The sequence below is a fragment of the Gorilla gorilla genome, chromosome 2, assembly GCF_029281585.2.
Source record: "Gorilla gorilla gorilla isolate KB3781 chromosome 2, NHGRI_mGorGor1-v2.1_pri, whole genome shotgun sequence".
NCBI classification, from domain to species: Eukaryota; Metazoa; Chordata; class Mammalia; order Primates; family Hominidae; genus Gorilla; species Gorilla gorilla.
The window spans coordinates 168,413,845-168,428,876 of record NC_086017.1 but is presented as its reverse complement, the minus strand read 5'-3'; the positions used below and the strand labels follow the sequence as shown (position 1 = coordinate 168,428,876).

The 15,032-nt window shown below is 39.5% G+C and overlaps 1 protein-coding gene across 8 annotated transcripts in view; it reads left to right on the top strand.

Annotated features, from left to right (window-relative positions):
* The window catches only part of VEPH1 (ventricular zone expressed PH domain containing 1), a 275,621-nt gene that overhangs the window by 237,409 nt on the left and 23,180 nt on the right, over positions 1 to 15,032 (top strand). For all 8 annotated transcript variants that reach the window (XM_063704317.1, XM_055381889.2, XM_055381888.2 and 5 more), the window contains one exon: positions 3,789 to 3,906. In XM_063704317.1, coding sequence (XP_063560387.1) covers positions 3,789 to 3,906 — 118 coding nt within the window. The remainder of the gene's footprint in view (positions 1 to 3,788; positions 3,907 to 15,032) is intronic.

The following is a 15,032-nucleotide window of genomic DNA, read 5'->3' as shown; positions in this document are numbered from 1 at the left end:
CAAACCTAGCAACTTAAAACAACACATACTTATTATCTCACAGTACCAGAGGGTCAGGATTTCAGTTGTAACTTAGCTGGGTCCTCCACTCAGGGTCTCACAGGGCTACAATCAAGGTATTGGCTAGGCTGTGTTTTCATTTGGAGGTTCAAATGGGTAGGATCTGCTTTCAAACTCATTCTGTTTGTTGGCAAGAATCATTTTTTTGCAGTTGTAGGACTGATGACTTTGAACTCTTACTGGCTACCAGTTGAAGGCCTCCTTTAAGATCCTAAAAGCCACGCATAGTCCCTGCAGTTCATAATGTGGCAATTTGGTTCCTTCAAGCACAGCAGGAGGGTCTCCCTATGCATCTGCTAGCAAGACAGGTTGTGTGTGTGTGTGTGTGTGTGTGTGTGTGTGTGTGTTTGTGTATAATAACAATGGAATTGATATCCTATCCCCTTTGACATATTCTTGGCCAGAAGCAAATCATAAGTCCTTCCCATACACAGGGAATGGGAGTATACAAACAGATGAACACCACAAGGTGTAAATTACTGGGAGGTCACCTTAGGGTCTGTCTGCCACAATCCCATTAGAACTGAAAAATACTCAGACAGTGACTTACAGTTAGATATAAGTTATTTTTATCACTTTTCTGGAGTCTAGTTATCTTAAAGAAAGTTTGTAATTCTCTAAACAAATCTATTTTTGTTCTCCTGTTAGAAAAATAGAAGCCATATAGCAATTATTGGGCAAGGCCTAGGGAAGCTGCAGGACCCAGAAGGGTAAAGAAGGTTGAGTAGGAGAGAGAACTACTGACCTCAAGCACATTTAAGAGGTCAAAATTCCGAAAATCTAGGTGTCACTGGTTGTTGGTTTGTGTTTGCTTGTTTTGTGATTTATTTTGCTTTGATTTTTCACAAATATTGGAAACTATATGTGTTTCATCTGTCTTTCCATTCAAAGTGTGCTATTATCACCAACTTCAAAGTTCATACAACTACCGTGGATATCCTTTAGCACAACACCTAAATCCTCTGAGGAGGTAAGCCTGCTTTTGGCTTCAGAAATTGAACGCAGGAATGTAGTTTACCATCTGTCTGAAACGTTTAAAGTAAACTTTTTTCCAAGACAAATGTGGATTATACGCAACAAACTGGGAATTTTCTGGTCTCAGAACAGGAAAAATAAAGGAACCCTTAAGTATTATTTTAAGTACTTTGTTTGCTAGTAGTGTTTGTGGTGAATGAAAAATTGATCCTTAATTGTGTGGGAAACAGAGAAGTAATCTGCATGGCAATGGCCAAGTACAGACTTCAGAGACTTCACAGTTTTGAAACTGATATTTATGAACATCTGCTTTTTCCCCATAAATTTTAATATGGATTGTATCCTTTGAAACTCACAAAATTCCCAGGTGCTTCTTCAGTCTTTATCTTGGAAAACATACTTTTTAAAAAAAAGTCTTTTTTTCCATTGAACATATTCAAAATCATTTTTGTCAAAACAATATTCCTAGATATACAGCACCTATTGGAATGCCTGAGATACGGTATTAAAGGTTAGCAACCCAAAATGTTGCAGTCACCATGTCAAACCTCCAAAATGTCCAACCCCAGAACACAAGCCGTAAGAGTCTTAATAGAGGATGCTGAAAAGTATCCATTTCTAGGCCCAGGGCATGCCTTTTGTTATTACACAAATATTTGTTTAGTGCTTGCTATGTCATAGGCACTTTTAGGTGCCAAGTTTATAGCAGCCAACATAACAGACAAAATACCTGTCCTCATTGTGTTTATGTTCCAGGGAGTGTAAATGTTCTCTTTAAAAATTCCCTTTAACTTTTTGTACTATCTTTTATATAGTTCGTTAGCAAAAAACTTTGTGCTGGGTCTACAAACCAATGCTAATCCATTAATGATGCTGGACTGGACTCTGGGGGTATTATGAAAAAAAAATATATGTTTCTGTTCTCAGTGAACTGATAGGTGGACATACTTCTTACCTCTGTCAAATTTAGAACTGAGAATTAGGAGCTTTGGGATGCAATCAGGGTAGCCACTTGATCATTCTCTATTTAGATCCCTTATAAGCAGTGCAAACAGTGCCTACACGCCTCAGCCTTGAAAATTCTAAGAACTATTCCTATACAGAGAGAAGATAAGAGTGTGTAGGCTAAAGGAAAGGAAATAAAATCACAGCTCAACAGAGCACAAACATGTTAGTTGGCTGGGTACATGCAAGGCCAATAAGAACATTAAGTCCCTCTGAGGAGGAGGAGCCTTTTAAAAATGCAGTTTCTGGTCATCCAACCTATACCAAAGGATACAAGTCATTTACATAAGAGGAAAGCCTCAGGAGGACAGTAGAGCTATTTAATTTGGTTAGGCTAATAGTTTTCCATCCATTTACAGTCTAACAGAACCTCTCTGCCCTGCCCCTTAAAGAGGAACTCACTGGCATGGTGCCACAGGGCACATAAAACATGTGCAGTCTTCTTGGAGTGTCAATTCTACTCAACCATTTGGAGGAAAAAAGTTTACTAATTTACTGGTAAATAATTCAATGCATTATTTTCCATTAAAACCAATGCAGGCCAGGCATGGTGGCTCATGCCTGCAATCCCAGCCTTTTGGGAGGCCAAGGAAGGTGGATCACTTGAGATCAGGAGTTGGAGACCAGCCTGGCCAACACGGCATAACCCTGTCTCTACTAGATATACAAAAATTAGCCAGGTGTGGTGGCAGGTACCCGTAAACCCAGCTCATCAGGAGGCTGACACACGAGAATCACTTGAACCCAGGAGGTGAAGGTTGCAGTGAGCCAAGATCACACCACCGCACTCCAACCTGGACAACAGAGTGAGACTCTATCTCAGGAAAAAAATAAAAGTAAAAATTAAAAAAAAAAAATCAATGTAGCTTATACTATGTAATAGAATGCAAAATTTGCATACACTTTTAGCATAAAGCAAAAGAACTAAACAGTCCTGGAGCCAAGGGCTGAGGGATTAAGCCCCACCCCCATATTTTCCATCAGCCCCCTGTAAAGCCAACATAATAAATATTATATATATATATATATATATATTTTTTTTTTTTTTGAGACAGGGTCTCACTCTGTCACCCGGGCTGGAGTACAGTGGTGCAATCTTGCCTCACTGCAACCTCCACCTCACAGGCTCAAGCGATCCTCTCACCTCAGCCTCCTGAGTAGCCGGGACCACAGGCATATACCACCATGCCTGGCTAATGTTTTTGTATTTTTGGTAGAGACGAGGTTTTGCCATGTTGCCCAGGCTGGTCTTGAACTCCTGAGTTCAGGCAATCTGCCTGCCTCGGCCTCCCAGAGTGTTGGGATTACAGGCATGACCCACCACGCCTGGCCAATAATATTTTTTGGTATGGATAATTGGTTCTCAATTTTATATAAATGTAAATCCCCCAGCAGCATGTCTTCCAACCACATTGCCACTTGGATATCCCTTCTTTTTAGAAAATCTGGAGCCACTGCTAGATGCAAGAAAATTCTGGGCCATTTCAAGCTCTGACACCTCAACCCTGACACTCAGCCCTGGGGCCTGTGCTCGCTCCCGCTGCATTTATGAATACTCTTATGGAAAAGTTTAGCTGAATGCTTTTTTTAAGGTTGGCCAAGAGAAATTTTTTCAATGCTGCCTCTTAGTCTTTAGTACTGAGATTGAGCATTGACCATCCTGATCCACATCCCCTTCTCCCAGTCTCGGAATGTTAGGTAGCAGGCAGAGCAGCTTATGTTCTTTGTGCTTTGTGTTCCTGACACAGGATCTGGACCAGGTACAGCTCCATCTGGAAGAAGTGAGGTTCTTTGACGTGTTTGGCTTCAGTGAAACAGCAGGAGCATGGCAATGCTTCATGTGCAACAATCCTGAGAAAGCAACTGGTGAGAGAACACTACCTGCTGCTAAGAACCATTTGTGCCCCGAATTACAGGGATCTGTCAGCTCCATTTTTCTAGGTGGCCTTCCTCTTGCATAAACATCCCCAGTTGTAATAATGCACAGTCATGTCCCTGCTTTGTGCTGAGAAAGGCGTCTCACCAAAGTGGTCATAGGAAAAAGGGAAAACTTTGGGAGGCAGAGAAACAATCCCTTACCTATATGTGGTTATCAAGGAAGCAGTATCAGCCATTTTACCCTAAAAGTATTCATTTCATCCAGATGACCCTGAGGGTTAGAGAGAAAAAAAGTGTTCTCTCAAGATGTGTTCCTTAAGGAAATGAGACCACACTAAATGAGTGAATCAGCACACAGACCATATTATCTTATGTAATCCCTAACACTGTTGCTTGATGATTAAACTGTAAAAAGTGAAGCATTGAAATAGTAAGAAATTATCTGAGAAATAACCTCATAGCTGGTTAATCGCCTTCCACTTCCTTTCTGCTGCTCAAGTTATTCGGTCTACTGACCTTGCCTAAAAATAATTGTTAGCAAATACAAGTCATGCCCTGTGCTAAACATATCAGATACCTTATCTCATTTAATCAGTCCTTGCAATACTCTTATGAGGAAAATACTGACATTATCTCTGCTTTACTGATGAGGAAACTGAGGCACAGAGAGGTATGGTAACTGCCCAAGGTCACAAAGATAAATTAACAGCAGCAGAATTTGAATGCAGCCTGACTCTAGAACCCATGCTCTTAACCATTTCACCATTCTGCCTTCTGGTTACACTTGCTCAATCCAACCAGTGGAAACACGTTGCTAGTAAGCCTATATCCAAAAAGTTATGCTGTCATTGGAAGTGAAATATTTCATCACTAATGTGCCCTTTGAGAGGAGAGAGCTCTCAATGCTGACTCGGCTCAGGAACTGCATTTAGGATCACAAGAGCAGTGTTAAAAAGACTGTTGAACACAAAGCCACTTTGTAGATGAGCCATCTTCTAGACAGCCATTGATTATACCACCTGTACCTGGTCCTTTAATTTTAGGATTTTATGCATCTTAAAGATTACCCATTGTGGCAAGTCTGTCCTCTTGTTAACTGCCAAGATGTTGAGGCTGAATGGTAAAAGTATGTTTATTTGGCCAGATGGAGATGTGTAGGGCTCTCAGAGAAGTACCAATTAAAATGTATTACCCCACGGAAAAGGTGCGGATGGCAGAAGCTGGCAGTTAGGACGCCAGCCTTTGTGAAGCACAGATTGTTGGCTGATTACAGAGTCTGGATTGAGCCAATGCCAGAGTGAACACCCCAATTTTTTAAAAGTTAATTCAAACAAATAAGGAATTGGGGAATTGACTGCCTCCATTATAAAACTTTCTAATTAGACCTTATTTTATATATGAAAAAGACAGAGCATAAAAGAAGCTTTATTTGAGAGCTAGTAAAATAAGGTACTTATCTTAGGTAGCTCTGAGAGGCCCTGAAGAGTTTTCACTCCAAGTAAGCTGAGTCCTTAGTTCGATAAATATTTAATCATATCTGGCCAAGGGAGGCCTCAGAAAAGGGGCTGAAAGTTAAAAACACGAAGTGTTCCTTTAATATATGCTTTCTCAAATTCACTGCCATGCTCTTGAAATGAACGTTCTGCACATTTGCTCTTTCTTATTTGTGTTCCTCACAGTTAAATATAGACTGAGAACATATAGCAATAAAAATTCAAACAAGGCCAAATATTTTATAGCAGAGCATATTGAATCAAAATGTTTGGCCCTGAAAACTTCAGTGGGTTTGGATTTCTTTGCTCATTTCCTTTTGCTACATGAAAGAAGATTTGAGTTTAAGAAAAGTCCTATTTTAAACTGTTTTTTTTTTTTTCACCAAAACCCTTGACTCCCTGGATAGTTTATATAGGTTGTTGATTTCATCTTCTTTTTTATATAAGCACTTAAATTATATATTTAATCTAAGTGAAAGGTCTAACATAATATTGTTGCCAAATATATTTTTCATGGAGACGGTATTTGCATTCAAGTTCTGCTTAAATTCAAAGTTTAAAGATGAGACATAGCAACAAATGCTTTATTGGTCATGCACAGCTAGCATATTCCTTGCATCCAATTTTTCATTTATGCAATGCATGTTTGTTGCATTAGGTGAGTGTCTTCTACAGGCTGACCCTTGGGATAGAAATATGAATAAGGTACAGTGTCTCTGCTCTAAAAGAAATTCATAATCCAGTTAGGGCCAAAAGGTGTATTTGAAAAAATCTAGCATACTTCTTTTATGTTTTTAGCGTGCTGTATTTGTTGAGTGAGTGAATGAATGAATGAATGAATAATATTTTAAAATGGCAATGTCAAATATTCCTTGAATGTTAAAATGTGATGTTTCAAGATTGTGATTATATGCTAATGATATCAAATTCATCACTATACCATACCCAAAGCATTCTGAACCTGGTAAATGAAGATTGGGGCTGTTTCCTCCCTGAGAGAAGTCACCACTTGTAAAGGCTTGATCCACTTTCCTGCCTGTCTTAGCGCCTAGAATGTACTATGCCCAACTGAGTACTATGTACTGGTCTGGGTTTCATCAACACCCACACAGGGGCCAGCTGCCCTATCAGCCTCAGGGAGAAGGGTCCAAAGAAGTAGAATTGAAGTCTAGAACAAAAGGCCAAATAAACTGGGTTTTTGATATTTTTTAAAAGAATTGACAAATGATACAATAATTGTTTTCAAGTATTCACGTTTCAATATTTTTTAATGCTGTCCAGCATCTCCATAAATGAGGAATAAAACATGAGACAATTAGAGAATTTCAGTTAGACATTAGGAAAGACATCAAGAAATATATAATACTTCTTAACTGTGTAGACTCAGCCAGAGGAATCCTTCAGAAATTGACAGTATCTCAGCTTACTGACATGGTCAACTCACATACATTCCTGTCTTCAAGTAAGTCTCATCACCATCCTCCCACCAACTTCACCATCAACACACAGAAATTCACAGGAGTTTAATATCTGGTGATCAATAAAATATTTTTATCCAGTAATGTACAGATAGTCAGAGGAAAGTAAATGCTAAAATAATGTAGAGGCCCTGACATGATTTATAATTGCTAGCATTTATCATTCTAATGATATGCTAAGCTTGCATGCATTTTTCTCATTTTCTCACCATTATTGACTTCATTTTACAGATCAGAAAACTGAAACACAAAGAGATTAAGTAATTTTCGCAAGGTCACACAGCTTCTCAGTGATGGAACCAGTATTTTAATCCAGACAGGCCAATTCCAGAACCTGACTTTTCAACCTGTAGGGAAAATTCAAGTTAAGGACATGAAATATTGGAAATTTCAAGAGCAATCATTCAGTAATGTTATAATATATTATAAAGACCCAGAGACAAGTTTAATTTTTTAGAAGTGATCTACTTCCTCGATGACTTACTCTACTTAAAGAAGAACAGAGACTTTATTATGATAATGTGTGAGAAATTATTACTTGCAGGAAATGATTACAGTAGAATCTATTTCCTATTCTTCCAACTGCTGATTCATTTTCTGATAATCATTTTATAAAAGTTCAGAGTAGAAGATTAGAAAATTTCTGAAATAACTCAGTAATCCTCAGAGACTTGCCTGGTGGTGTTTATTGCAGATCTCATTATTCCACATGAATGAGAGAATGGAGATTGAGCAAGGAGATTGAACAGAGCAGAACTTATTTCTGGAAAACCAAGCTAATCTTCTTTATCAGTTGCCCTTGTGTCTTGGAATTGCACAGTGTATGTTGACAGTAAGAGTTAGTCAGCTGGTCTGTCCTAGAACACATCTGGCTTTCTCTTCAGTCACATTTTGTTAAAGTAGGAGGAAGAACTGGGTCATGACTTTCACTCATTTCTCGAGACACATGAGATGCCTTTGTTCTTACACCCTACAAAAAACAACTTAGAGTTTTGGCACTCCTGTCCTCCTCGATAAATCTAAGCAGCCCCATGTGATTAGTCTCTTAGTCACTAGACATTTAAAATTTGAATGTGATCATCAGTAGAAGGTCTTCTTGGGTTCTAAAAGAAAATGGAACAATTTTTTCAAACAACTTTCTATCATGATTCATCTTTAGAACTTGATTTCAAATAGTTGTGTTATAAGAACATACTGTCAAGCTGAGTGCAATGGCACGTGCCTGTAGTCCCAGCTACTCAGGAAAGAGTGGCGGGAGGATTGCTTAAGGCCAGGAGTTTGAAGCTGTGGTGTACCATGATCATGCCTATGAATAGCCACTGCACTCCAGCCTGGCCAACATAGCATAGACCCTGTCTCTAAATCTGAACTAATTAACTAAATAAATAAATATGAATAAAAAAAGAATGTGCTATTTATTATATTAGATTATGAATACATGGGCAAATGGACATTGTTTCATGGACATTGTTTCAAAATGCCTCCTGTGTCAGGAGAGTTTTTTCAGACAGTCAAAAGAATTGGTAACAGCAGTTGTGGGTCTCCTTTGGGGGCACCCTTCATGCGAGCTAGATTATTTTTCCACTCTAGATGCCAATGTGAAAATGAACTAAATGACCTCTGAGAGGACCTAGCCCATAAGGCCACCAATAGCCTTGTGAGTCTATGAATATGAAGCTTTTCCATTAAATTTCAATGTCAACTTTCATAGAACTTTAAAAGTGATAAAAGAAAACTCAATTTTGGCCGGGCGTGGTGGCTCACGCCTGTAATCCCAGCACTTTGGGAGGCCGAGGCAGGCGGATCCTCACCGGATCACAAGGTCAGGAAATCGAGACCATCCTGGCCAACACGGTGAAACCCCATCTCTACAAAAAATACAAAAATTAGCTGGCCGTGGTGGTGTGTGCCTGTAATCCCAGCTACTCAGGAGGCTGAGGCAGGAGAATCGCTTGAACCAGGGAGTCGGAGGTTGCAGTGAGCCAAGATCATGCCACTGCACTCCAGCCGGGTGGCAAGCGAGACTCCATCTCAAAAGAAAAAAAAAAAAGAAAACTTGATTTTGACGTATGTGGTGGCTAGCATTGTAGTATGATGTCTTTTCTTCTACCACATGTGTTAGAGCACTGTCCTACGTGCTAAGTGTTGGTAGAGCACCAAAAACAACGGAATGCTTTTTATACAATAACTTCACATTTTCACATTTATATACTGGGACTACTGAGTATATATTGATTATGTAAAATTGAACCTCAGCTTTTTGTTCAGATACTTTGCAATACTTAATGACAAAATAAAAACACACTTACAAACTCAGATAATTTATTGTCTTGAAATCTTCCTTTTCTCCCTTTCCCCATCTTCCATCTTCCTATTTTATGCCTCTGTGGTATGAACATTCTTCTCTCCCTCTTAAACCTCTCCACACACTCTCATTTCTCTCTCCCCCTTTCTCTCTCCGTCTTTCTCTGTCTCTCTCTCTCTCTCTCACACACACACGCACACACGCACACATATGCACACACACCTACATACCACCCCTAAGCAGAATTAATTTCTCTCTCTCTGTCCTTTCCATCCTCTGCCCACACTTCTGTATCGCACTTGGCATGTGGCCATCAGTCTTTCCCTCTGGACAGTAAACTACAAGAAGAACCATGGATTATGCCTCATCTTTGTACATCTTAACCAGTGCCTGGCACATTACAGTGTTTAACAAGCATTTGGCAAATAGATGAGTGATTGAGAAATTCATTAATCACTTAAGTGATAGAATACCCATGGGAAAAAATCGAATTTGTTTTGAAATGCAACTTGAAAATCTAACTTTTAAAAATCTAACTCTTTCTCAAAATTAAAAACAACTAACCGAACTGAAACCTGGAAATAGCATCTTTTGGAAAATTAGCTTTCATGAGAAGAAAACATTGCTGTATACAAGGTTTCAACATGTTGTGGAAACTGATTTTTAGTATTATGCTAAAATGTTACAATATACACATAGGCAAAGAGCTCATAGTAAACATGCTAATAACTTGTAAATCTTGAAGAGAAACAAGCTAAGATCAGTAACCTAACACCCCTCAGGGATTAATTTCTATTTTTCATCCAGCATCACTTTCCTACTCCTCTGCCTTTCCATATTGGGTCAACAATCTTGTCTTGATACAGAGGAAAAGTGTCAGATAGGCCATATACTTGCAACAAAGCATCAGTCATTCTGTGATTATCCACTAACAAATCACTATACATAGTAATGTGTCCTTTTCCACATAGAGAACAAGCTGAGTCAAGCCAATATATAGATGAGGAGAAGCTTTGGAAAGGCAGACTAATGTCAGTACATTAGTTTCATCATCATACAAGCATAAGATGACATTGATTTCAAGAATTTTGTGTAGTTTTTAAAATAAAATACTTAGTATATTTTAAAAGAGCTCTAGCCATCATATTGCAGAGTAATCCTTTTTTTATTGACCTATGTAAGTACACTAAGAATGAAATTTGTTTATCAGCCACAAATACACCTATTTAAAAGAAATACCGGTACTATACTGGTCCTTTTTTTTTTTTTTTTTTTTTTTTGAAACAGAGTCTTGCTCTGTCGCCAGGCTGGAGTGCAGTGGCACAGTCTCTGCTCACTGCTACCTCCACCTCCCGGATTCAAACGATTCTCCTGCCTCAGCCTCCCGAGTAGCTGGGACTACAGACATGCGCCACCACACCCAGCTAATTTTTGTATTTTTAGTAGATACAGGGTTTCACCATGTTGGCCAGGATGGTCTCAATCTCTTGACCTCGTGATCTGCCCGCCTCGGCCTCCCAAAGTGCTGGGATTACCGGCGTGAGCCACCAGGCCTAACTGACATACTGGTACTTTTTAGCAGCCACAGAGAATAAAGTCATCAAAGGATGGTCATATTTTGCCTCGGATTTCATCCTTCCCACCTTCTCAGAAACTTCCCAGTATAGATTAGATTAACCTTTTTCTCTTCTCTATTCAATATTCCCCTTCCAACTGAGTCCTCCCATTGGCTTCTAAACATAATTAAGTGGCTTATCCTCCCCTTTCCCTCCATCTACTGCCTTATCTCTCACTTCCCCTTTAAAACCAAGAGAGTTGTCTCTCTCTGTCCACTGCCTTGCCTCCTTCTCGTGACTCAACCCTCTCTAACCTTGTTTCTAACTCTATCATCTCTCTCTGTAGTCATTAACAACCTGCAAGTCACCCATGCACTGCACATGGTTCAGTCTTCATGTTATTTGTCTCTTGGCAATATTCCATTCTGTAAACCAATTCCTCCTTAAAGCATTCTTCTCCTTCAGTTTCTGTGACACAACACTCCTCTAGCTTCCTTCCTACTCTCTGGACACTCCTTCTTATCCCACCTTTCTTTACCCAGCTAGTCATTTTTGGAGTAACGCTCTTACTACAGTAATCACCTCTATGCAACAACTTCCAGATCTATATATGCGGTCCTGGCCTGGCCTCTCCTCTGAATTCAAGATTTACATCACCTACCACCTACTTGACTGCTTCTAAGGCACCCCAAAATTAGTTATTTTATTTTGTTTTATTTTTTAAGATAGGATCTTGCTATGTCGCCCAGACTGCTCTCAAACTCCTGGGCTCAAGCAATCATCCCACCTCAGACTCCAGAGTAGCTGAGATTACAAGCATGCACCACTGTGCCCAGCATCAGTTCATTTAAATTAAAACTCATGATTGTCTCTTTGCTTCCCCCAAACACTTACTCTTCTTCCAGCATTCCTTAGCTCAGTGAATGCAACATCACTCAATCTATTGTACCAACCAGAGGCCCACTCACTGCCTTCTCCACCACCCCCATCCAATCTATCACCATAAGATTGAGGATTTTACTTTCTCAATTGCTCTCAAATCTGTCCATTTTTCTCCACAGCACTAGTGCAAGTTGCCGTCACCTTTTACCTACAATAATGGCCATAGCCTCCTCACTGAACTACTCTGAACCCTTCCAATCTCCCTCCCACGATGCAGCCAGAGTGAACTCTTCAAAGCACAAATCTGTTGTGCCACCCCTTGCATGAAATCTTATGTAGCTTCCCATAGCTCTTAAAGACCAAACTTCATAACATACCCTTCACGGTTTCACATGGAATGGTCTCTCCCAGCTTCTCCAGCTTTATCCTGTCCCACATTCCCTCTGCTCTCTTTGCTTTGCCTAGAAGAACACTCTTAAAGTTTCTCAGACTCGCTGTACTTCTTCCTGCCACAATGCTTTTATATGTACTTTTTCTTCTACCAAGAATTCCCTCTCTCCCCTCTTCACTTAGTTAAAGTAGATCTTAGCCTTCTTATTACAAATCAAATTCACAGCTTCAGTATTGGAAGCCTTTTGTAACTCCCCGATGCATACTGAGGTCCTCAAAGCACCCCAAACTCCTTCTCCATAACATTGGTTACAGCTGTTGTCTTGTTCTTTTATGTGTGACTTTTAGATCAATGTCTACTTCCTCCAGTAAATAGTAAGTTCTGTGAAGTGGACTCTCCTCATCCATCTATCCTCAGCCCCTAGCACACAATAGATGCTCAATAAATATGTACCAATAAATGAATGACCAAAGTTAGTGTCTTCTCAGAAAATTTTCAGTAATAATTCAGTAATAATTCACTAGGACCAACATCGGATATGTGTGAAACCCTTTCTTATTAAAAGTTAATCCTACAATTAGACAATTATCAGCGTGGCACAGGGGCTCACATCTGTAATCCCAGCATTTTGGGAGGCCCAGGTGGGTGGATCACTTGATCCCAGGAGTTGGAGATCAGCTTAAGCAATATGGCATAACCCCATCTCTACAAAAAAATACAAAAATTAGCCTGTGGTGGTGCATGCCTGTAGTCCCAGCTACTTGCAGGGCTGAGATGAGAGAATCATTTGAACCTGGGAGCCAGACGTTGCAGTGAGCTGAGATCATGCCACTGCATTCCAACCTGGGTGACAGAGTGAGATCCTATCTCAAAAAAAAAAAAAAAATTATCTTCTTCATTGCCACTCTCCTGATCTTTTCCTATTGGTCTCTATCAGTCATTGCACAGCAGTCCCAGGCAAATCTTCTTTGATGAGTTTCTCATAAAGACACGTACTGCTCAGAACTATTAAACAGGTTACCATCTTGGAAAGTGCCCTTAGAATTTTTGTCTCACTATTAACACAATAAAAAAATAAGCAAAATTCCACAAACACTAATTCTGAACATTTTTTCTGTAACCCTATTGATTGAAACCAAGAACATGAATCTAAGCTTATACTGCCATCCTTGTCTTTAATTTTATCAAAAGGTCATAGTTTTCTCCCTACAATTGGTTTTGCAGTTTTACTCTTTTGTATACCATATAACCTATTACTGTCATCTACCACGAAGATACTAATTATTTCCTAGAAGTTTTTGAGCAACATAAGAATCACCTGTGGACCTTGTTTAAAATGCAAGGCTTCTCACCCTATCCCAAAATTTTGATTCAGTGAGTTTAGGGTGGTTCCTGGAAATGTGCATTCTAACAAGCTGGCAGATAATTCTGATTCTCTGGTTCTCACAACACAGTTCAGGAAACATAGCCCTAAACGCTTACAACACCGTATTTCTGAAGCTTTTTTGCATCAGTACATCAGTAATTGGTCAGAGAAGCATATGTTTTGATGGGTATGAAATTACTGAGAAAGGAAGCCATTCAGTCACATGTGGCAGTGCCTTCAAAGGGCTGCTGTCAAACTTAGTTTGTCTGTCCAATTTTGGTCCCCACAATATTGTGTAGGATGTTACAAAGTCAGTGAGGATCATGCCTCCTGGTTTATTCACTGCCAGTAGAGAAATATTGCACTCTCAAATGCTGCCTGGAGATTCTTAAGAAACATGCCATTTGTTATGATCCTTAGCAATTTGAAAAACCACAGACACTCAGTCTACTAAATGTGGCTCCTACGACCCCTTCATTTAATGCTTCTAGCCCTCTTTATGCATATCCTCTGGAATTATAGTTTGCTTTATTAGAACTGGCACACACACCAAAGAAAAAAATATCAGTAAAACCATGGAAGGAGATTGAAGTAAATTTGAAACTTTAAATACATACAAAGAAATTCCCCATAGACTGTATAGGAGTCATAATTCCCAGAAGCAGTGTTTTCAAGGGGGAAGAAATTACATACTATACTTTTTCTCAGTTCTTACTTAAAAACTAAGAATTTGGAGTTAATTTATATATCAATATCTAATCAATATCTATATATCCATATATTGATACATATCTATATATGTCAATCATTATATATATATATATATTTTTTTTTTTTTTTGAAATGGAGTCTCCCTGTGCCACCAGGCTGGTATGCAGTGGCACAATCTTCGCTCACTGCAACCTCCGCCTCCCAGGTTCAAGCAATTTTCCTGCCTCAGCCTCCCGAGTAGCTGGGACTACAGGTGCATGCCACCACGCCGGGCTAATTTTTTGTATTTTAGCAGAAACAGAATTTCACCATGTTGCCCAGGCTGGTCTTGAACTCCTGAGCTCAGGCAATCCACCCGCCTCAGCCTCCCAAAGTGCTGCGATTACAGGGGTGAGCCACCTTGCCTGGCCTGGGGTTTATATTTTTTCTTCCAGAATATGTTTTCTTTTGAAGGCATTTATCTTTAACAATCAGGAAAGAGTATCTAGAAATTCAAATATCACAAATTAAACTCATGACAGTCTCAAATATGAGTTATTCATGCACAGTGCAATACTTCCAAGACAAAACTGGCATAAGCCAAAAAGCACACAGTATGAGTAATTTCTGAGTCTGGATGAAAGTCAGTGTGCCATGTGAACAGTAGTTATGTGGAGGTTATTGTCTATTGTCATTCCTTCCAGACTGTCACGAGAACAAGCAGAAACAAGCAGAAAGTCTAGGAAGAGAAGGAAGCAACCACAGATAACATAGGAAATTCTCCCAAAGCAGCTCAATCTATTATTGGGTTGTAGATTGATTTACTGTCTTGTAAATGGCGGTTTACTGTCTTGTAAATGGCAGTTTCAGTGAATACGTGGATGAGTTACTCAAAAACAGAAGAGGGCCAGGTGCAGTGGCTCATGCTTATAATCCCAACACTTTGGGAGGCA